Source organism: Neophocaena asiaeorientalis, unplaced genomic scaffold, assembly GCF_003031525.2.
Source record: "Neophocaena asiaeorientalis asiaeorientalis breed wild unplaced genomic scaffold, Neophocaena_asiaeorientalis_V1.1 scaffold8, whole genome shotgun sequence".
NCBI classification, from domain to species: domain Eukaryota; kingdom Metazoa; phylum Chordata; class Mammalia; order Artiodactyla; family Phocoenidae; genus Neophocaena; species Neophocaena asiaeorientalis.
In genome coordinates, this window is record NW_020175395.1 from 397,953 (window position 1) to 423,021 (window position 25,069).

Here is a 25,069-nt window from a genome sequence, read left to right on the forward strand (position 1 = left end):
ATTCATCACCCTGAAATCTTAAGTCATAAGAAGATTCTTTCCCTGGGGGCACAGCACTGAGTAGCGCACATGTAAGAAGAATCACGGTGACGACGATGAACATCCAACCGGCGCCCACTGCAAGTAAGCGTCCCCACCGCTGAAACGCACACACCGCGTGACCCAGGCCGCCCAGTCTGCACCTTGAGGAAGGTGAGCAGACTCCAAGTCACCCTGCAAATAACGCGAGGGCCAAGAGTTACACTGAGAGAGGGGCTCAGACCCAACTAGACTGCCTCAGAGAAGAAGAAAAGCAACTTCTAAAGAGCCAGGCACTTTTAGTGCTTCTGGCTGGTTACCAACGTTACCTCGGGATTAACCCGAAATGTATTAAGAAAAAGAGCTGTAAGAGAGAGTTCAAGCTGAACCCCTGTGTGAGTAGTGGCAGTAACAGGAACAATCAAGACAATCAAAAAGTAAGAGGACATGAAAAGGTAAAGCGATCAAACGAGGGGTGAGTTACATGCTAAACTAAAAGGGAAAGCGATCCAACGAGGGGCGAGTTACATGCTCAACTAAAAGGGAAAGCGATCCAACGAGGGGCGAGTTACATGCTCAACTAAAAGGGAAAGCGATCCAACGAGGGGCGAGTTACATGCTCAACTAAAAGGGAAAGCGATCCAACGAGGGGAGAGTTACATGCTAAACTAAAAGGTAAAGCGATCAAACGAGGGGTGAGTTACACGCTAAACTAAAAGGTAAAGCGATCCAATGAGGGGTGAGTTACATGCTAAACTAAAAGGTAAAGCGATCCAACGAGGGGTGAGTTACATGCTCAACTAAAAATTAAGGAAATCCATTTTATGATAGTAAATAACCAATTTAATCCTAGCTTTGATAGTTCCATCTAAGGCTCAGACAAAAGTCACACCATATTCTCATAATCCTGGTACAAAGGTGCAAAACTGTATCTTCCTTACAAAAGAACAATCCAAAGAACCCTTCTGCTCCACACTTCCTTTGTGGTGGGCCTTGGAAAGAAGCCGAATCCAGGCCACTGAAGCAGGCCACTGAGAGGTTTACTCTCAACCACTAAGTCCATTCATGCAGGAAACTATGCTCAAAGACCCAGCAATTACTTTTCTTTCCTGGACCTTCTTGATCCTTAAACTCTTAACTTATCGGGCACTGAAACCCTTAAAACAGCTCCAGAATGACCCACGCTGGCCAAAGAGCTTCCCAGCTGTGACCCAGGACAGTCCCCGCTCACTAAAAGCTGCCAAACCCCAGGCCTTTTTCAACACAAGACAACTTCCCAAGACAAACACGTGCTCCCTCCCTCTCAGCCAGGGCAAACCCCAGCAGGTGAAAAAGAAGCTTACTTTTGATTTACTAATGGTCTTCAAGTGTAGGCTTGAAGGTTAAATATATAAAGATCAGTGGACAACTTTCTCCATTCCTAGAAGAACCTAAAATAAACTATGGCTAAAGCATTAGCAAAACTAATCTGTCGCCTGCAGAAATGCTTATGGAGAAACGCTCAGTAGTAACTTCACCAGCAGAGTCACTAAGGCCGAGAGACAAGTCAGAAACAACTAACGTGTTAGGTGAACTGACTAAGGAAGCTGCAAGGATAAAGGCACTGATTATAAAATCTACGAAAACACTGTACTAGGGAATAAGAACAGGGAATTCTAGATTTGGTCCAAGACATCTTGAAAGATTTACCTGCCACAATTCTGGTAAAGTAAGTCTGAATTAAGTATGAATTACAGGTAGGGGTTATAAACAAAATGACAAGACTACCTCGGTTCTACTTACTGCCAAATATATCCTGAAAAATCAAGCACATGGAAAATTCTGTTTTAATCTCAAGTACCATCTAAATATTTAAACTTACCAACTCCAGACAACCCGTTAATTCTCATATCATTAAAAGTATTAGTTATTCAAAATTTCAAGATACTTTTCCTCTTCACAAAATGTAAACTCAAAAACTGAAGAGGTAAGTAGTTTTTGCCAACAGTTCTAACCAATTGGAAGGTTCGCTCTAGCAAAGCTGACCAAGCTCCTAGAGATGATGCCCGACTCCCAACAACAGAGGTGTCTTCAGCTGTGCTTCCCTGGATGTTCCTGGAGCCTGACTCTCTTCACTGAGTGCACAGAACTTTTCAGCAGCTAGAAATAAAGACAGCGGAGGCAAGGCGGGTACTCACTTTTCAATCTCGATGCCGAGTGGATTAGCAGGACGCAGGGACAAGGGAGGAATCCCTTTATTCCTGTCAGTGCGCATGTCATAGTAATTCATCTCATCAACCCACACAGCAGACTGATCCAAAATACCTACCAAATGAGGAGCACAGCCTTAATAAGATACATACTCCCCAGGCACTAAGTCTTACCATACTGCTTTACTGTTGAAAGACCTAATACAGAATGCATGCTACAGTAATTTTTTAAAGATTTGAAGGCACAAAAGCTCCAGATTTTTTTTTTTTGTAATGGCTGGTAGCTTAATTAAAACCACTAAAAATCTATAGAAAGGCAAAAATAACACCTCTTGATTGCACTGTACATTATTCAATACAGAAGACAAGTTAAGCCTCTGAGAAAAAGTTCTCTAAAACAAATGTATTTTACAAATAATAAGCAGTACAATTAATTTGGTACATCAACAAAACACCCAACAATCCTTATATCAATATAAAGAAATCAAACACCTTCCACGGAATGCATGGCTTGTGTGATGGAAATGACTAGGATATTCAGGAAAAACAAAATATAATCTCTGAAAACAGTACCCTCTTTCCTGTGGCTCGGACTGGGCTGAAACAGAGGCTGGGCAGTGTGCGAGGGAGCAGAGTAGAGCACAGGAGCCCATAGGGCTCCTTGTGAGCCTTCTAACCCTATGGGCACCCACAGGTCTACCAGGATGACACAAGGAAGCTCTGTCAGAGGGTAAGCTCAGGCCCAGACACTCCCAGGTTCAGGTCTATAGGCCTTTCCTGAGCCTGTGCTGTGCTAAGTCCTGGGCAGAGCGTTTTAGCATAAAATCAATACTTTCAAATAAGTTTTCTTCACCTGCTGTACAAACATGATACAAGATGATGCTGGATTCTGTCAAAATGTTTTTAAGTTCCTCCAGAAAACTGGAAACAAGTTCCTGCTTTAATTTCACAGTTCGGTTTTCAAAGACATTAAATAAAAGTGAGTAAACAAAAACAAAAATATTGTATGTATATATATGTACATACGTTTACATACACACACGTACATAAATGTAAATTCCATTTTTGGTTTTCCCTTAAGTTCCTCAAATTTTTATTAAAAAGAATCAAGGAATTTAAGGATATAATGCTGAAGAAAGGCTTTATGCTCTAAGACAGAAAACAAAATTTGCAAAACTCTTTGCTTTTCTATATGAGAGAAGGCCTGGGTTTAATTATGCCTGTGATAGTCCTACATTACACAAATATTTATTAAGTACTGACCATGTGCAAGTCATTACAGGACCACAAAGATGAATCTAACAGTATTCTTACTTTAGCAGAGGAGATGCCATATACATAAAGAGCTAGGAGACGAATAATTAAAAACACTAATTTATGGAGCCCTTAGTTTGTGTGAGGACCTATGCTAAGCACTTTCTCCAATGTTCTAACTCATTCAATCCTCTGAGGTAGGTGATTCTGTGACTCCACTCCACCCACAGCTGGCTGCTCATGTGATCAGAGTCCCAGCTTCTCAGACCAAGCTCTGTGCCCCAAGGTGAGGAAGCATGGGTTAAGGGCACAAAGGGAACACAGGAAGGGCTCTAGGGCACAAGAAGAGTGTGATTTCTAGTTTGGAGGCCAGAGGCACACCTAGGTGGGCAACATCTTGTCGGGGCCTCAAAGGACGCAGAAAGTGAAGGAACACGGAACATTATTTAGGCATTACTGGCTAATTTGGCCAAACCAGGTATGTATTTCACCTCAAATCTTATCTATATCACAGCAGGAAATGCAATTATTGTATTCAAGATCAAGAAACTAAAATCGGCATTTCGACGTGTTACATGAACAGCTTTTATACAGGACAGAACAGCAGTTCTAATGATTAGCTAGCATCCTTAGGGTTTACCATCAGCTCAGCTAACTGCCTTTTCAAAAGTAATGCAGACTTTAACCAATATCCCATTCCTGAAAAAATAAACATAAACTGAATCTAAGTTAATGACATATGAGAGTAAGTAAATTTTATACTAATTTACCAGTTGTCAATTTTAAAAGACAAAACCCACTTTTATTTTCTTCTTTAGAGTAAAGTCATGGGAGATGATACCTATTTTCTCAGGTCTGAGCAGCTTGAAGGAGACTGTGGAGGTTCCTTTGCCACCTGACTTGGTTGTGACAATAATGTCTCCTTTGTCGTTCTTGGCCTGTCCCACGCGACATACAATTTTACTTGCAGACATCCACTCTGCTGTCAGAAGGCAATTATGCCCACAAATTGTCAGACCTGAAAGTAAAAGCATGCATGCACATAACAAAGTCCAAAGAACAGCTATTTCATGAAAAGACAATTCTTCTGTCAGTATCGCCAGGCCTTTTTCCTGCACTGAAAAACAGAACTAGAAATAGCATTTCCTGGTTCATCAGTTAGTTATTTCTTTTCTTGAATATACCCAATATTATTTGCAAACAAACGACTGTCTCTACTGAATTTGTGTTTTTTCTCTAATATTTAATACTTCTTTTAGATTATATTTAAGTGTCTTCAAACATCATTGGAATTAGAAAATAATAACCATAATAATGTCTAGGCACTCCAGATTACTTAACTATGAGAATGTTAGATTGCTTTCATAGGTATTAGAAAGGAAATTATCGTTATTTTTAGAAGTCCAAGTTCGTGCTATAAAGCTCTAAAGTGTATTAATAAATGTGTACATCATTCCCTAAAAAAAATATTTATCATCTTCCCGAAAATAATCCGCACATACTTTTCCTAGTGTTCAATTATACATGATACTACAGAATGAACTAAAGTTTGTAGTTTATGTTAAGCACAGCCTGAAGTCTGTTAAATCAGTAAATGTTCTCAGGCATTACTGGATTACTAGTGCATTTTTCATGTCTCTACATCACTCCTGCAACGGCAGTCCACGCTGCCTAAATGTTTCCCTCATGGTCCTGTCGCTGTACTACACTCTGCTCCCAAAATCTCAGCCCACGCCTGGCATCTCTGCCCAGACCCACGTAAACTGTGATGCAGACAGGGAAGACGTGGCCCCAGGCAGAGGACCACCATCCCACCACGTGCATTTCTGCAAAACAGAGACCAATGTAATAAACATTCATGGAGAAAACAGACCGAAGTGTATTCAGCAAACACCCCAGACACTCGCACTTTCTTTTCTCATCATTTAACTTTTGATACTGCTCGGCAGTCAAGTTTAGCAAATGCAAGCTTTTTGTTTTGTTTTGTTTTTTTAATCAGATACCAGGAACACCTCAACTTATGCCAAATTTGGTTGAAAAAATGTAGGGAGGGATTCAAGTCATCTTTTGTTACAACTGAAAGCGCTATTTAGTAAGAATGTTATACTAACCATAAAGGAATAAAAACAACTCCATTTTAAAGATGTTTATTGAAATAATTAATTTCAGAGATTTCCCTAAGACATCTATTACTATTTATTCATGTAAGGAATTCAGTTTTTCTAATGACAGCACTTCAAAGTTCCTTTAGGACTAAGTTTTCCATTGGCTTTTTAAATGTGTAATGACATTTACACATTTTTAAATGCATTCATAATTCACAATTATTTTTCAAAATGGGAGTGTTTGTTAGTTTTCTTGATACTCAACTTTTATTATGAAAAATTTAAGCCTTTTAAGAGGTTGAAAGCACCCCCTGAAACTCCTCTCCATCTCCAAGGTAAGCCTGTGAAACACTCCAATACATACAGTGCTCAAATAATTTTTATGTACACATAAATCAGTCTATGTATTTTTTTATATAAATGGGAAATGTTTTAATTTATGAACTGTTTAGTTATAGATGGTATATATTTCAATATCACTCCAGGTCAATACATAACTTGATATGTTTAAATATTACAATATCAAAAAGATTTTTGTGATTTAAATACTAACTTTAGAAAGGAAATAACGCAACCCAATGTCAGAACTTAATGTATTAAAGTTCCTAATATAAGTCCCCTGCTGGGGAGCTATCTTACGATTAAAACTGAGAAATGGGAGATTTCAGATATACAGACATAAAGTCTTAAAAACATGTTCAGATGAGCAAACATGTATGATATCCATGATGATGGAACTTTGGGGAAAAGCACCCGGAATAACAGTTTATTCATCTCGTTGTAGCTGCTATCGAGGTTCCTCAGATTTAATATCTGTTCTGCATTTTAACTAAAAAAGTTAATAATCACCATATAATTTAAAACACAGATTTAAACAGATCATTTTAAATGCATGGAAATTAAATAATATCATACGATCTATTTCTTAAACATGTTTTGCCAAGAAATCTGCTTCATGAAATATAACATCTTTTTTTTTTTAAAGTAACTTGTAGAATTCCAAATAAAGTGTTTTTGTAGTATTTTACTTGGCTAGTGTAGATGTCACCGGAGTTATAAAAACGCTTAAATTATTTAGTAGGTTAAGTTTGCTTTTTTAAAAAGTGGTTTCTTGGCAATACATGGGCAGGCTGAAAGCTGAACTAGCAGGTTTATAAAAGTCGTGCGCACTCAGTCAAACAGGAATCGCACTGCCTGAAGCTAAAGAGAGATCAGCATCCACACAGACGGGCAGCAGTCACGTATGAGGGCTCAGTGACTGCCAGTTAAACTGAACCTCCGTCTAGATGGTCTATTTCCACGAATTCTAGGGATTTTTCCACTTTGGATAAAGAACAACCTGGAATGAGCTTTGTCAAGAACCAAGACATAGGATAAGAAAGACTACCTTCATAAGGATAATAAACTTAAGTTTTATTTACTGAAGAATCAAAAACTGTGGCTAGAGAAAACAGTATAAAATGAGACATAGTTAAGTAACACTAGTGAAAAGAACGAGCTGGGGAGGGCAAGACTCAGTAATTAAACATGGTGCCCAGCTCTAATCAACCTTCTCTTTTCCAAGGGATTTCTGGATGGCCAAAAAACAATGTGTCAACCAGCAGCTATAATGCAAGAAAAACAAGCTCCAACTCATAATCTCTAGTATTTACCAAGGGGTCCTTCATGAATTAAGAAATGAGTCAAATGAATGTCTGAATCCAAATAAATTAACGTGTGGGAAATCAGAATACACATCCAGCAGCACATACTGAGTTGCCTCCCCGCTCTCTTATTCTGAATGTATCTGCACACCCTCATGCAGAGTTCACATGAAAATAACCCAAACTGACCACACACTGATATTTATGGTTTGCTCTCTATCCTGGCAGTGCTTTACACTCATCTGTGTTTTAAAAAAAGCAATGATAAGGCTCCATCTTTAGAGACTTAGCAGCTAAGGCAAGAGCATTTTTTTAAGTTCTAGAGAAGATGAAGACAAGCCAGGTGAGAACCACTGACAGACCAGAATAATGAAATAACCAGCAGGAAAGGGTCTCCCCCAGAAGAAGGGGGCACACTGCAAACCAAAATCAAAAAAACACTCGCGCAGTGCCAAGTGGATGCAGAGTGTTCTATGCTCGCGTCCTTGGGCTTATAAAGATAAACAGCATAAACTGATCCTAAAAACTAAAACGTAGCTTGCTCTAAATATGTAAACATTAGGGGAGCCTAATGCAAACCATGGGCGGGCATGAGTTTGCAGAGAGCCTGTGGCTGTTAAGTTTGGAGGCTCAGTGCTCCCGCCCCAATGGGCATCGGGTGCAGACAAATGCCCACAGGTCCCAGGGTGCGGCCCGGCAGAGCACACAGGCTCCTCTGGGTGGAGGGAGTTTAGATTTGGTTCCGAGAGCAGTAAGGAACAGAAGAGGCCGAGCTCACCCGGCACCTGAGAAGAACAGACAGCTGTATGAGGGGAGGCCAGAAGAGCTGGGCGGCTGTTTTGGCAGTCTTGGCAGGAGAGGCCGACCCCAAGGAAAGGAGGCAAACCTCGGCTGTGGGGGACTTTCTCAATGACCAGGCGAAAGACAATACAGGCAAGATCTGACAAAATAATGATTTTAACAGAAAAAGCAGAAAACCAAATAATTCTTTCATTTCTATTCAGATCATCCTGTACAGACCTCAGGGGTGTTTTTCTATCACCTTCACTATTTCAAAATAGTATATCTTGCCTCAGTTGCCCAACATAAAAATGCATTCACCATGAACACACAGCATCGTCCTGCCCTTACCTATGAGGTCAGCTGGCCCAGTCCCCAGGTTTTCTCCCCTAATCGTGACCTTTGTCCATGGGATTCCTTCATTTGGAGAGATGCCTGTCACAAGGGGGGGTTGTCGTGTTCGAGACATTCTGCTTGTTGAGGAAAGTAGAGGTCAAGCTACGGAAGTAATCTGTAGAAGAGAAAGGAAAAAAGGGTTATTGCCAACTGAGATGAGCAGCAACTAGAAACGCCAGAACTAGACATTCAGTACCAAAACACAGCAGTATTCTGCAAACATACAGCGCCAGGTTTTTTAGCTGTCAGTTAGCCTGTCTGCCAACAATTCCTGCACATGAAGGTGACTAAGGACACTAGCTAGTACTGGGAGGGAGACATCAAGAACATAAACTTCTGATGCAAGGACAGACAGAACCTAAGGTCCCCCTGAGCTCCATGCCACCACCTGCTGCACCCAAAGTATATGCTGGAAGCTCCTGAAGGAGCACATTCTGAACTAATCAGATTCATAAAATTAAAGAACATCTCCATTCTCATAGGTATACTGAATTTCATTTTATTTTTGTGTTAGACTTAGTGTAGCAACTCTTTTAAATGTGCTCAAATCAATACACTGACATCTTCGACACTGAGACAGGAGCAGAGACTTGCTAACTGTCCCAGTGTGGAGCAGGCAGAAGTGCAGCTTCTGAGTTCAGATGCCCTGAGCTCTAGTCCTGGCGCTCTAATTCCGCTCCAAACCTCTGTTTTCATATACGGACACTGCGGCCAGTAATAGAACCTTCCATAAGGCTACAACAAAGATCAGGTACATAATCCCAGCAGGGCAGAGCACCTAGTGCACAGCAGGCAACCAGGCAATGAGAAAACCTCACTAATAAACCCACAGAACTCCTCAAGTGCTCGAGGCTTCAGATGCTCCAGAAGACAAGGGAAGGGTGGGTTCAGAGAAAAACAACTGCTGGTTGTCTATCTTTTCACAGAGCGAAGTTAGACAGTGGCCCCTGCCTTCACCCCACCGTTAGCCAGATCAGTTCAATCCCTCACGAAACCAAACAGAAGGGACCAGGACTGAGGGACAGACACCAGGCACAGAGAGGAGGGCGCCAACCCTCTCACCCAACTCCGCTCTGTCCGGGTAACAAGAATCACTCTGGAGAAACTAAGGAGCCCTGGAAAGACAGAACCGAAGACTCTAACATGGAAGGGTCCTCCCAGAAAGGACTACTTGTAGCCACATCACCCAAGGAAAAGCATATACAGACCAACTCTGCCCATGCATAGACTAAACAAGCAGCTGTCACAGCCTCATCCTAAAAGGCACAAGGACAAAGACTGTAAGGTGGTCAAGGAAAATACGTGAGCGAGAGATGACAGTCAGATTAAAAAAAAAGATCCAGGGCTTCCCTGGTGGCGCAGTGGTTAAGAATCTGCCTGCCAATGCAAGGGACACGGGTTCAAGCCCTGGCCCGGGAACATCCCACATGCCGTGGAGCAACTAAGCCCGCGCGCCACAACTACTGAGCCTGAGCTCTAGAGCCCGCGAGCCACAGCTACTGAGCCCACGCGCCACAACTACTGAAGCCCGCACGCCTAGAGCCTGTGCTCTGCAACAAGAGAAGCCACGACAATGAGAAGCCCACGCACCACAACGAAGAGTAGCCCCCGCTCACAACTAGAGAAAGCCCCGCACACAGCAACGAAGACCCAACACAGCCAAAAATAAAATAACAAATAAATTTTAAAAAGATCCAGAGGAAACAGAGATAAGGCTATGGGCTACAGTGCTTCCCTGCAAATTACGCTGAAGTACTAATCCAGGACCTCAGAATGTGACTGTATTTAGAGATCGGGACTTTAAAGAGGTGGTTAAGGTAAAATGAGGTCACTAGGATGGGCGCTGATCCCACAGGACCAGTGTCCTTATACGAAGAGGAGATGAGGACACAGACACACACAGAGGGACAACCACGTGAGGACACAGGGAGAAGGTGGCATCTCCAAGCCAAGTAGGGAGGCCTCAGGAGAAACCAGCCCTGCCAACACCTAGATCTTGGACTTCTAGCCCCCAGATCATGAGAACACACGTGTCTGTTGTTTCAGCCTATGGTACTTTGTTATGGCGGCCCCAGCAAATTAACACAGTGGATAACAGGAAACAAACACACACACACACACACACACACACACACACACACACACACACACTTCAAAATTACTGTACAAAAGTACTGTAAACTTTGATCCCCAAATAAATATCTGCAGAAGGAGAAAACTTTTATGCCTAAAAGAACAGGATGCCACGAAAAGGAATCAATCCAAGAATAACAGCTCTTGAAACTTTCAAAAGAGGCAAAAGAAAAAAGATTTATATTGTCCTGTTAATGTAAGAACTGACCGTTGGTTTAACAGAAGTGGTAATAAGGCTGCAAATAGGCAGATGTGTATCTGGGAAGAGGGGGAGGGAGTTTTAAATTTTAACCAGAAGTGACTATCCAGATATTGGCAGATTAGCCACAGAATCTGGAAACATGGAAGCGGGTGCTGGCAGAGTGAGCTAAACAAGTCTGGGCTGTGCTGGATAATACAGAGGTGACAGACCTTTGTCCCTGGTTTCTGGAAGAGAGACTCAAAATCCAAGGAGTGTCTTGGCTCTTCATGAACCCTCAGTACCGCTCGTACGTAGTGCTCATGGCAGCCCAGTACCAGGACTGCCAAACCAGAGACAGCAACCCTGTGATTTGAGGGCTGGGGTTCTGAGCCAGGTGCCATCAGCTTGGCCTCCTCTGAGAAAGGGGAGGGGGCTGGAGACTGAGTTCAATCATGCCTATGTAAACTCCTTTAACGCAATTAAAACAGCAAAACAACAGCAGCAAAAAGCGAAGAACCACAGGAGGTTACCATTCACCTAATAAGCCAAATGAGGCAACCCAAAATTATCTTGAACTCCCCTCCCTCCCCATCACACTCCCTGAATCAAACAGAATCCCCTGGCAGAGTCCAAGGTCCACTGCTTCTCTCCCTGGATACTGAAGCCAGCCAGCTCCTAACTGGTCACTCTGCCCCTGTTATCCCTTCGCTGCAATCCCCCCTCAGCAAACACTGGAGTCAATTCTCCAAACTACAGATCTAATCATCATTCCTGATTCAAAAAAACATCTCCCCCACTGCTCAGTGGTCTCTAGTGCCCATGACATCCTTAGCATCTTATTAAAACCTGTCACCATCAGACTCTTCTACACCCCTAGGTCATCCTCAGTCATTTCCCTCACCCATCTGACACTAACCACACAAGCCCACTCACCTCTTAAGAACCACCAGGTACTTTTTATGCCTTCCTGATTTCATTTACCTTATTTCGACTAAATAGAAAGACTTTCCAAGTTTGTTAAATCCTTACCAATATTTCAAAGTCAAGCTTAAATGTTACCTTCTCTAAAAAGTCTCCCTGATCCCTCCTCCTTCTATAACACTTCTGTTACACAAGTGTTACATCTTAGATACCAAGTCTGTATCTCCTCATTGAAAACACATAACACTCAATCAACTCTACTTTTCTAATACCTGTCATACAGTACCTGACACAAAATAAACATGCCAGATGACTGCTGACAGAAGTTGAATAAATGTTTTCTGAATGTTCATGGTATCAGTGGAATACTGGAATTAAAATAGGATGAAGAGGTACAAGGGGTAGAGAATAGGGATGGGGAGAGGTATTAGGTATACACATGAAAAAACAAAAAAAAGTTTAAAAGATACTTGTATACAATAGCATCAAAAAGAATAAAGTACTCAGGAATGAATTTTACCAAAAGTGCAAAACTTGTACTTTGAAAATTATTTTAAAATGTTGAAAGAAATTAAAGACCTAAATAAATTGAAAGATGTGGACAGGAAGACTTAATATTGTTAAGATGGCAATACTACCCAGAGTTAGGGTTAGACCATTTTCAAGGTCACACACCCAATTCGTTGTAAAACAGACCAGACCCTTGGTTTCCTGACTCACAGGAGTCTGATACCGCTCTTTCCTTTAGAGCATCCTGCATCTTACTAGGTCATCTGTGTATGATAGTCACATTCTAAGAACCTTAGTTGTTTCTTACATGACTGGGGGCACTGGCTCATCCTGCTGCGAAATAGAGTCGAAATTAGAATACCTCTGATCTCAAAAAAAATAAAAGGGCACGCATGCACACATACACACACACACACACACACACACACACACACAATTAGGACAAGACACTTTCAACTTACTCCCAATTTCCCAAATCCATTTTGGAGGTGTTTACAGAGGATCATAAATCTTACCTATGTTATCCTCAAAGTTTGTCCACGTAAAACAAAGTAGTGTCTGGTAATAACAGGTAATGTCTGGGCCACTATGGAGAGTCACGAATCAAAAACTATGATCTATTTTCTTATTTATGATTGAAAAGTACAGCTCTGTTCCGGATATACACATCAAAGGCAGCTGAAAATCCAGTGTTCATTATGTTGGTTCATATACAAAAATTAAATGGCATTTCCTTACCATGAAGCATCACCTACACATCCCCAAGCATGGACAAACCCTTATCTCAGGAAGATCAGTGAGCCATGTAACTTACAAATATAAGAATATGTACTTTTTACACTACAATGTCCACAACACACACAACAGTACCTACCCACAAAATATGCACTCAATAATTATCTGTGGAATGAATTCTGGAAAGAGATGTCTCTTTTCAACCCACCTCCACTTAGAAACATTCTGCATTATAGGTAACGTTCTTACATTTAAAATCACAAATAAATGAAATACATTATCATCACTCTCAGGAAAAAGTCTAAGCCTTATGAAAAGAGAATTTAGTTTCTGAACATGTTCAGTTTCACAACTCATGCCGAATCAACAAGGATATTTTTAAAGGAAAACTTTCATCTAGAGTTGTCATTAAGTGCCTATACATTTTCCTCACAAGCATTTTCCAAATGCAATAACGCAACAGTCTTTGAAATTCTGTCATAAGATCTTTCTTATATAAATACACTGAACAGAGGTTAACAAAAGTCTGACTTTCCTGTCATAAGCCTCATTTTTTAATTAAAACAATATCCAGCATTTACATTATACAGCCATAGAAGATAATGAAAGAGGTAAGGAATAAAAAGTGAAAGAACCTACCCTAAAATTACACACCACAAGCTAATTTTATCTTTTGAAAGTGGAATGACAGAGACAGGAGGTAAAGTAGCTATTACTTACTCATGTAACGAAAATTGTTGCAGACACAGAATAAGCCATTTTTAAAGGCAATATCCTCGCCCAAGCACACTAATAATAAAGGATTAAATTATACAAATGGACAAATGATAAAGGCTGACAGCAGCAGAGTACTGTATTGGGAATTTTACATATATACATAGGTACACTTAGATGAGCTGCAAATTGTTACACACTGGCTCTTAGCCTAAGAACATACTCCATGCTTAAAACCTGTTAGGTACCAAACAGGGTTATAGATCTGCTAAAAAGGAATCATACAGAAATCTGTTGTGTTGCTAAACACTAATAATGAACTATATAAGAGAAAGAAAGAAAACAGTCCCATTTAAAAACCACATCCGAAAGAATAAAATACCTAGGAAGAAACTTAACCAAGGAGGTGAAAGACCAATACTCTGAAAACTATAAAGCATTCATGAAGGAAACTGAACATGATACAAAGAAATGGAAAGATATCCCGTGTTCATGGATAGGTTCAGAAAGAATTAATATTGTTAAAATGTCTGTACTACCCACAGCAATCTACAGCTTTAATGCCATTCCTATCAAATTATCCATGACATTTTTCACAGAACTAGAACAAACAATCCTAAAATTTGTATGGAACCCCAAAAGACCCCGAACAGCCAAAACAATCTTGAGAAAGAAGACCAGAGATGGAGGAATCATGCTCCCTGACTTGAAACTATACTACAAAGCTACAGTAATCAAAATAGCATGGTACTGGCATAAAAACAGACACACATATCAATGGAACAGAATAGAGAGCGCAGAAATATACCCATGGTTATTTATGATAAAGGAGGCAAGACTATAAGATGGGGGAAAGACAGCCTCTTCAATAAATGGTGTTGGGAAAACTGGACAGCTACGTGCAAATGAACGAAATTACCACATTTTCTCACACCATAAACAAAAACTCAAAATGGATTAAAGACCTAAATGTACGAAAACATAGGAAGTGCACTCTTTCACATTGGTCTTAGCAATATTTTTTTGGATCTGTCTTCTCAGGCAAGGGAAACAAAAGCAAAAATAAACAAATGCACTACATGAAACTGAGAAGCTCTTGCACAGCAAAGGAAACCATCATCAAAACGAAAAGATAATCTACTGAATAGGAAAAGACATTTGCAAATAATATGTCAACTAAGGGATTAATATCCAAAATATATTCATACAACTCAATATCAAACAAACAACCTGAATAAAAACTGGGCAGAGGACCTGAATAGGCATCTTCCCAAAGAAAACATGCAGATGGCCAACAGGCACATGAATAGATGCTCAACATCACTAATCACTGGAGAAATGCAAATCAAAACCACAATGGACATCACCTCACACCTGTCAAAATGCCGATTCTCAGAAAGACAAGAAGTAAGTGTTGGCAAGGATGTGGAGAAAAGGGAACCCTCATGCACGGTTGGTGGGAATGTAAATTGGTGCAGACCCTATGGAAAACAGTACAGAGGTTCCTCAAAAAATTTAAAAATAGAACTACCATATGATCTAGCAATTCCACCCCTGGGTATATATCTGAAGGAAATAAAAACAGTAATTCAAAAAGATACATGCACTCCAATGTTCATGGAATTTTATTTACAATAGCCAAGATATGGAAGCAACCCAAGTGTACATCAACAGGTGAACAGATAAACAAGATGTGGTACATATATACAATGGAATACTACTCAGCCATTAAAAAGAATGAAATTTTGCCATTTGCAACAATATGGATGGACCCGAAGGGTATTATGCTTAGTGAAAACAGTCAGACAAAGAAAGACAAATACTGTATGTTTTCACTTATATGTGGGATCTAACTAAGCAAATGAACAAATAAAACAGAAACAGATTCACAGATACAGAGAACAAACCAGTGGTTACCAGCAGGGAGCGGGGGAGGAGAAGGGTCAAACAGGGGATGGGGATTAAGAGGTACAAACTACCAGGTATAAAAGAAATAAGTCACAAGGATGTAATGTACAGAACAGAAAATATAGGAGTATTTTATAATAACTTTACATGGAGTACAATCTATAAATATCGAATCAAAATGTTGTACACCTAAAAATAATACTGTAAGACAATTATACTTTAACCTAAAAAATAAAAAAAAAATTAAAAAGCAATCATAATTCTGACATGTCTCCAGACTCATGTTAATGTGTCAAGAACATTTCAACTACCTGGACCTGAATGGGAATAAACGGGTCCTAAAAGAGGACCCTTTTAGGAATTAACCAGGTAATAGACACTTGTCTGATTTCTTTTGATGTTGGTATGGTGTTGATATAGTTACAGTGAATAAACATACAAGTAAGAGTGATTTCTTTTTTCTTTTTTAGTTAACGGAATAAAAATATATCACCATTATCATATGAATTGCAGGTCTAGTTTATAGCAAATTATATTTAGTGGGACAATAAAAACTACACTGAAACATTTCTGGATTTAAGGAAGCACTTTTTCTTTTCAATGTGTTACTTTTAAAATTTATTTATACAGTCGTGATTTTACCCTTAAAAAAATAATAATTCTTAACAGAACCAAGGAAAGAAAATGGATCTGCATTAAGAAAGTAAGTTTTTTCAGTTTCTCTAGGTAGACTGAAAAAAAGAGAGGGAGAGAGGGAGAACAGAGTGGTAGGTGCAAGGGTCAGTAAATCATGACAAGAGAATAAAGCTTTATGTGAAGGGACCAATGAACTGTCCCAATGGCAGGTACAACCCAGAGACTGTTAGAATGGGAGCACTAACACTTTTCATTGGCTGTGCTTTTTTTCCCTCTCCCACTCATACTCCCAAACTTTTAATACATTCTCCTGCTCACACAGCACATATATAGGCCAGTGCCTTTTAATAAGGAACAGAGCAGGTAGCTGGAGAAGGCAGAGCTGAGGTTGGCAACGCAGCAGAACCTGAAGTTAAAGCTAGAAGAGCCCAAGTCTAAGAGAATTCTCCAAAACTTGCCAGATATCTGGAGGGATGCTGGGCTCTCTACCCAATGTGTGATGGACAGGTGATCCAACTAACATTTATTCATGTTATTTTTTAAATTAATAAGCTTTATTTTTAAAGCAGCCTTAGGTTCACAGCAAAATTAAGCCAAGAGTACAGAGTCCCCAGATTCCCACTGCACAACCCTCCCCCACACCACACACACACAACCTCCCTTATGATGGACACCCTACTCCAGTGGTATATCTACCACTGGTATACACACTGGTATATCTACCACAATTCATGAACCTACATTACACATCAGTGTCACCCAAAGTCCATGGTTTACATTAGGGTTCATTCTTGGTGTTGTACATTCTGTAGGTTTTCACAAAGGTATAATGACACATATCTACCACTGCAATATTTAATGTTAAATTTTAAAGGACACAATACCAGTTGAATGACTCAGTCATATCCCATTGCCTGACGTCCAGGTACCACATGCCGCATCGTCCTTTAAGCAGCCAGACAAGGTAAGTCTTATCAGCTCTCCTCCCTCCAAGAGGAAGCCAGGCTCAGGGAAGTAAACAGACATGTTCGAGCTCAGACAGCACGTGAGGGGCGGAGCTGGATACACTGCCTGACTCCAACGTGCCCACTCTTGACCTGATTTTGTGCTACCTCCTAGAGCGTCTGTACTCGTGGAAATAGGACCAGGTGAGATATTTTGTTTTGTTTCACTGAGGTACTAATAAGCAAGGCTAATGCTTTGGCTGGAGCTTCACTTGCTTAGTACCTCAATAAGGAAGCACTTTAATACTACATTTTGTCAATGATTTATATTCTGTAGACACAATGAAAATAAAAGCATAAGTGTTTTCTTGCTTCTCAGCAGTGTTTCTCTAAAAGGAAGAACTGGAAGAAGCTGAAATAATTTCTCAACTTGATGTGTTGATTTTTTTAATGTGAGGTTTTGCTTTACCATGGAATTATCATTTTGTGGCAAATACATTCCTTCCTATCTATACGAACAAAGGACATCTTCACTCAAGGACAACAATTCCCTTCAAAAAGGTTTCAGAATTTCATTTGAATTTTATCTCTTTAGATAAGTAATAGTTTCACATGGTAATCTAGAAATATTTTAATAAACAGAAGTATATCCGAGCTGTAAGTCGCTGAATGAAGCCTTGATAGAACAACCTCAAAAACTTAACATCTGTGAATAGTCTGGAGATCCAGGTTCTAAGCTGGGCTCTGGCATTAACAACTAAAAGCCCTTGGTTACTCTTATGCGCTCTGAAACAGTTTTCTCATCTGTATATAAGGTGGCTGGATGAGATTATTCCTAAGACCGCTTTTTAGTTCTCGATTTTATGAGAGTCTTATAGGACAAAGCTTTTAAATTCAGTTACCAATGTTAAGACTATAGAAACTGGCCTCCCTAGCTTTTCACAATTAAACTAAACTATGATAAAAGCATGTTGTTATTCATTTAAAAATTCTTGTATTTATTATAAAATATTTTTGATATATCATTAGAAGAATCTGAATTTTTAAAATCTTATATTTGAATATTAGGGTATTAGATAGCCTAATTATCCCTTTCATTTTCGAAAGTTATATTGCAAAGACTAGGCTACAAAGCTTTTACAGATACTTTTTAAAATAAATTATTAAAAGTAAACCATTATAGTTACCAGATTAAAATACACAATTATTTATTTTAAAAAACAAACCACAGGTTTTTTTCATTTCTCCCATTTTATTAAAGGAGAAACAGAGAAAGAGAGAGATGAACAGACAGACTGAGGGAAGGAAGGAGGGGAGAGGGAATGCAACATTTAGGTAAAAAGAGAGACTTTTACTACGGCTTAGAAATTCTCATTAAATAAACCAAAGAAAAATATGGAAAAGATACTAGAAACAAGCCTGGTAAGTCATTTCTGTGTGACGGCACAACTAAAAAAAAATCTGCATATCTTACAAGTTTCTGTGTTAAAGATTTGTTTTGCATTTATTTTTTTTTAAACAATAAAAATTTATTGACTATCTACTAACCTTACATCACAAGGCATTATGTCATAAGTAGGGTTTGTATATGGAGAAAAATACAATCGTAATAAATTGTTTTGCATCTTTATCTTGCATTTAAAGTCTACTAAAATGCCCATGAGGTCAAGGATTTTAAAATGTTAAAAGCAGTTTTTTGTAAAAATCTTCACAAACAGCTTTGAAAATATTCACCAAGCACTTTTGTATAACTCAGAAGTCAGAAGTAAACAGCTTCACAAAGCTTAAACTATAACTCTGAAATGGTTATGTATTATTAATTGTAAGACACTATTTTTGAAATACTTCTGAAAACAACTGTTTAACTGTCCGTATTATAACCCTTAGAGTACTACTGAATCACAATCTATTCAAAACCGAAAGAGACTGCAGACAAGTTCCTGTGACTTGCCTAGGTCTTTTGTTTCTGTGTTCTTTCCACAACACCATGAATGGAATTCAGAAATCAGCAAAACAAAATAAATTAACAAAGTATTTTTATCACCAAATCTAGTAGGAAATTATTCATTACTGATGGAAATACAGTCATGGGAATTTACTGAGTCGGCAAAAATAAAGGCTGCCAAGTTAGTGGTTTATCTTATTGCATGAGCCATTAAAGAACGAAAATTCAACGTGAAAGAATATGAACGTCCCTTCTTCATGAGACTTTAACTCACTGTAGTAGCCCTTTAAAAACCCCTTCTTCCTCTTATCAAAATAATGAAGCAGTAAGAATTATTTTCTAAATGGAATACTACGGGGAAAAAAATGGAAACTTGGGGCTTCCCTTGTGGCGCAGTGGCTGGGAGTCTGCCTGCCGATGCAGGGGACACGGGTTCGTGCCCCGGTCTGGGAAGATCTCACGTGCCGCGGAGCGGCTAGGCCCGTGAGCCATGGCTGCTGAGCCTGCGCGTCCGGAGCCTGTGCTCCGCAACGGGAGAGGCCACAACAGTGAGAGGCCTGCATACCGCAAAAAAAAAAAAAAAAAAGGAAACTTGGTTTATATAAAAGTTATCTTGGTCCACATCAACTTGACTATTTCTTCGAATCCTTGTGTGAATAAGAAGCATTATTATCAAGCTTCACGAATAACCAATTCAAACTTTGTAGATGATAAATCTAAACCCATGAGTATACACTAACATACTTTGACGAAACACACACAGCTTGACAAGGACTATGTAACACACAAAATGCTAAACATCTTCTATGTTTCAGGTATCATATTGAGCTCTCTAAATTAAGAAAAATCCCTCAGAAAATGTTTATATTTCTTTTTTTTAAAAGAGAAGTTCCCATTTTACACAGGAGCATTTTATAATAAAATACTGACCAAATTGTTTCAGGATTCAAAATTATTTTTATTTTGTTACAATCCGTCCCCCCCCCCAAAAAAAAAAACAGAGTTGAGTTAGAAAAGCTTTTTCTTGTTGGCACCTTGAAAAGCAAGAAAAAACTGACAGTGAACATAAGAATCAACTATCCAACTCTCTTCACCAATGACTTTTCATGAAAGCTTTACAAAGGAAGAGGCTCAACAAAAGGTACACCTGTATAAGACAGTAAGGGTCCAGACTTTCAACCCAATTAGCTCAGGGTCTGTGTCCGTTTTGAAAAGCCCATAAGCTTTATGAAAAACAAAACCAGGCCAAGATGGCAGAGTAGGAAGACCCTGACCTCACCTCCAAAGGGCGCAAGAAACTGCAACTACATACAGAGAAACTATTGATGAGAAAACCGGAAGCCTATAGAGAAGATCTTCTGTAACCAAAAACATAAAGAAGGAACCACACAAGACAGGTAGGAGGAGTGCAGATGTGGTGCAGTTAAGACCCACAAAATGGGGTCCCCAGGTGGGCGACTCACAAACAGGAGGGTAATCACAACTTCAGAGGTTCTCCCCAAGGAGAGTGTGGTCCAAGTCCCAGGTCGGGCTCCCAGACTGGTGGTGCTACACCAGGAAGACGCCATAGCCCCCAGGTCGTTTGGCTTTATGATCATGGGGGTTACTTTTGGGAGTGCCAGAGGGCTGTGGGAAATAGACTCCACTCTCAAAGGGCGCACACAGCATCTCACAAGAACCCTGGATCAGACCTGCCTGCTGATCTTGGAGAAACTCCCAGAGAGAGAGGAGGCAGCTGGAGCTCACCCTGGGACCACAGACCCTGGGGCCATAGACCCTGGGGCCACAGACACGGGCGGCAGCCACGTTGGGGAGCTCGTTCTGTCAGGAGGACACTGGTGCTGGCAAGGGCCATTTTGGAACCCGTCCTCTAGCTCATTAGTGTGGAGCTGGCACCGCCCACCAGCCTATGGGCACCAGTACGGTGTGGCCTCAGGCCAAGCAACTAGCTGAGCAGGGACACAATCCCGCCCAGCAGCAGCCCTGCTGCCTTAATACCCCCTGACCCCCCAGCCATCCCAGGACCCAGCCCTGTTCACCAGAGTCCAGGACCCAGCCTGACCCACCAGTGGACGGGCACCAGCCCTGGGACCCCGTGAGTCCCAACTCCAGCCACTAGGGAGAGGACACAAGCTCCAGGACCACCAGCCTGCCATGTCAGGACCCAGCCTGCCATGTCAGGACCCAGCCCACCCACTAGCAGGCCAGCACCAGCCCCAGAACCCCCTGGGCGCCAGCCCTGCCCACTGCAGGCCAACACCAACTTTGGAATACCCTGGACCCTGCAGCTAGCCATGTCAGTAACTGGTCCCACCCACTGCTGAGGGGACATCAGCTCAAGGACCCCCCAGGACCCTGCAGAAGACACTCAGGAACCTGGCTCTGCCCACCAGTGAGCTGGCACTAGCCCCAGCACCTCCTGGGCCTTGTTCGTGCCCAGCAGCAGGGCACCACCAGCTCTGAGACAACTTGGACCCCTCGGCCTCAATCCTCACCTTCCCTGCTCCTCCTCCTCCCTTGAGAGGGGCTTCAGGGTTCCCGCCTGGATTGAGAAAAGGACAGGCACGTCCATCGCAGAAACCCGTGAACAGTCCAACTACACGAAGGGATTAAAAACCATCCCTCAGGGCAAGGAGCCACCTTCACCTTTAAGAGTAGGCGTCCACACACAGCCGCCTCAGTCAGGATGCCCGTGGCGCTGAGGCCACAGGTCCTCCGTGTACCAGGGCGCCTAGCTGTGTGCTCTGCAGCCTCGTCTACAGGTGTCACAGGTGCCATGTGCTCCGCAGTGTCATCTAACACGTAAATGACACATGGGACACCTTACTGTGTTTGTAAATACAAATCTATACCAGTTTCAGGCTCCTTAGTATTCCACTGTATGGATGTATAATTAAAGTGGCATTGAGATGGCTTCCAATTTTTTCCTATTGGACCATGACAATGGACACTTGACTGCAAAAGATTTTTGCACATTTACCCAATTATTTCCTTTCATTACATTCAAAGAGGGATCGCTGGCCAAAGGATGTACATTTAAGAGCCTAACGTGAAAACCAAACTGGCCTGCAGTGCTATCAGCACATCTCCCACAAGCAACAGTGGGTGTCAGAACCTCTTTAATCTGCAGTGATCTGAAAGGCAAAACAAAATAAATGGTTTCAACTTGCACTGTGTGTAAACTCCATCTTCATCACCTTTGCATCTTTTTATTAGGCTTAATTTCCTTAAATGTAAGATCTCTAATGGGAATGTTCACCCTGTGTCCACTGTTCCCACTGTCCAAATCTTCCCAGTTATCACTGTCTTTTCACATTGGTTACGGTGCTCTTGGGCCTCGGGAAATTTTGAGTCTTTTAACATCAAACCCATTGACCTTTTCTTCGCCACTCTAGAGTCACGCGTTCAAAGTCATGTTCCTGGTACTTTAATGTTGGTTTAATCTTTATGATTATTTACCTCCTCTGGAATCTATTTTGGAATTTACCTCCTTTGGAATCTATTTTGGAGTACTGAGAATAGCTGGTCGACCACAATACCATCTCACTGAATAACCCACTGTTTTCTCCACTCATCTGAAATGCCACTTTTATCTCTGACAAAAATTCTCATTTTGAGTCTGTTTCTGGACCCTCTGTATTTCACCCCACTGATTTATTTTGCACCTATGGCATAACTCAATTTTATATTATAATCAATTATCTGATAGGACAATTAATCTTTTTTTTTTTTTTGCGGTACACGGGCCTCTCACCGCCGCGGCCTCTCCCGTTGCGGAGCGCAGGCTCGGGACGCACAGGCTCAGCTGCCATGGCTCATGGGCCCAGCTGCTCTGCGGCATGTGGGATCTTCCCGGACCGGGGCACGAACCCGTGTCCACTGCATCAGCAGGCGGACTCTCAACCACTGTGCCACCAGGGAAGCCCAGGACAATTAATCTTTAACAAGTTCACTTAGCCATCTCTCAGAGATATTGGTCCAGATGAACTCTAAAATACTTTATTTGATTCTAAAACTAATCCTACTAGAATTCTGATGGGAATTATCACCACCCTGACATACTCTATTTATACTTTTTTGTCTATCTCTACTGACTAGAGTATAAGTTCCAGTAGGGAAGGGGTTTTTGTCTGTCCACACACTGCTGTACACCCAGAATTTAGAACAGTATGTCATACAACTGATGCTTAACACATATTCGTTAAATGAACGAATGTATAAATTACACAGAATTTCTGGATAATTTCAGGACATTTAAAATAGCTACAACATTGAATCTTCCCACTTACTCATTTTTTATGACTGTCAATAAAGTATTCAGCTTTGTTCACAGGGAGAGTTCATGTAATTTATCTGAAACCAACTTATTGAGCCTCTCTCAACTGAAATAATTTCCCAAAAGACCTATGTTTTCTCTGCAGAAAATTTCAACACCTTCAAATACTGTAACAGCCTTGGCTCTTACTCTTCAATATTTGTGTCACTTATTTCAGTTGCCTTATTGCATTTGCTGTAACATCCCAACCAGTGCGAACTGTGGTATTCGCAAGCACAGGTGTGACCGTAGCAGGCAAGCCTCTAGAGCAACGCTTCTCCACCTGTTTGCCTTCCTACCCCAGGACACGCATTTCTAGGTCTTTTTCTCAGTCACTCCCAAGAAGTTTCAATATCATAATGTAAAACCTGTATTAGGTACTGTATGTCTATCTGCACTTAATACATAAAGGTTAAGATGTTTCTGTCCCCTCAAGAGCTAATTTTCAGTTATTGCTCCTGTTGAGAATACATGCTCTAGCATTTCACCACTAAGATGTCTGCTATTGATATTATGTAGTTATCTTACAGAAAATATCTTTATTCTTATTTACTGAAAGTCTATTTTTTAAATCAGAAATGAAGTTTTAATTTTATCAAATATTTTTCAGCATCTTTCAAGATAATTTTTTTTACTTATTAATACAGTGAATTGAAAGAATTTTCCTATTAATGAATTAGTGGGCATTCTAGGAATAAACATTACTTGGTTCCATTTTACTAGTCCTTTAGGTATTCCTGGATTTGATTTGCTAATACTTTATTTAGGAGTTCTACGTCTTTAATCTTATTTACAATTAGTCAGAAATTATCTTCTCTTTTACTCCATTGCCTGTTTGCTGTAGTAGCAGGAAGCACTCAGCAGTTTACAAATATTATTAAGCATTTACTGTATCCAGAGTACTATTGCTACCTTATAGAAAGAATCTGAAGTTTTCGATACTTGTCATCTTATAAATAGTACAGGAATATTTTTCCTTGTAGGTTTCCTATTACTGGCCTATAAAACTACCTCATTCTAGTACCACGCTGGGTATGATTATTTGGGAATTTGCTTAATGATTATGGGTATGTATTTTACAAATCTTCAGACAATTTTATTATATTTTTCAGAAAGTCAGGTATTTTGCTCTGATTTTCAAGTTTAATATACTGTTTTCTTCCACAGCTATCATTTTATTACTTTTTTCATTGTCTTGAGTATCTGTAAATATCTTTTTCATGGTTAGACTGGTCAATATTTTGTTTTAATGACCTTTTATAATAACAGTCCTTGATGTAAGCTATAAATTCTACCTTCTTTTTCAGGAGCACTGTTACTAATTCATTACTGACAGCTTCAACATGTATTAATTCCTCTTCCTTGCATTTTATTTTGCTTTTCTTTTTTTATCTGTCTGGACTGAACACTTAGTTCATTTGTTCTAATCCAATATAATTCTTACTCTTGGTCCCCCGCAAGGGTAAGGCTTTTTTCCTCTAGCTTACTTCAAGATTTCCTCTTTTTGATTTTCTGCAGTTTGAATATAATACGATTAGAGGCAGATTTTCTAGTACTGATCCTACTTGATATTCCCCGAGCTTCCTGGATCTGCCGTTTGTTGTCTAGTATTAACATTGGAAAATTCTCAGTCATTACTGCTTCACATCATTTGCACAGAGAGGGGGCAAATGGAGACTCACCCACCCTGTCCCCCAGAGTCCCCCCCACTCCCCATGATCATCCCCCCCCCCCGTCCTCCC

The 25,069-nt window shown here is 40.4% G+C and overlaps 1 protein-coding gene across 4 annotated transcripts in view; it reads right to left on the minus strand.

Annotated features, from left to right (window-relative positions):
- Nucleotides 1-25,069, minus strand: part of EXOC2 (exocyst complex component 2) — a 159,305-nt gene that overhangs the window by 119,746 nt on the left and 14,490 nt on the right. For all 4 annotated transcript variants that reach the window (XM_024766396.1, XM_024766397.1, XM_024766394.1 and 1 more), the window contains exons 2-4: nucleotides 8,341-8,500; nucleotides 4,303-4,479; nucleotides 2,196-2,322 (exon numbers count right to left, since the gene is read on the minus strand). In XM_024766396.1, coding sequence (XP_024622164.1) covers nucleotides 2,196-2,322; nucleotides 4,303-4,479; nucleotides 8,341-8,458 — 422 coding nt within the window. In that variant the 5' untranslated portion in view covers nucleotides 8,459-8,500. The remainder of the gene's footprint in view (nucleotides 1-2,195; nucleotides 2,323-4,302; nucleotides 4,480-8,340; nucleotides 8,501-25,069) is intronic.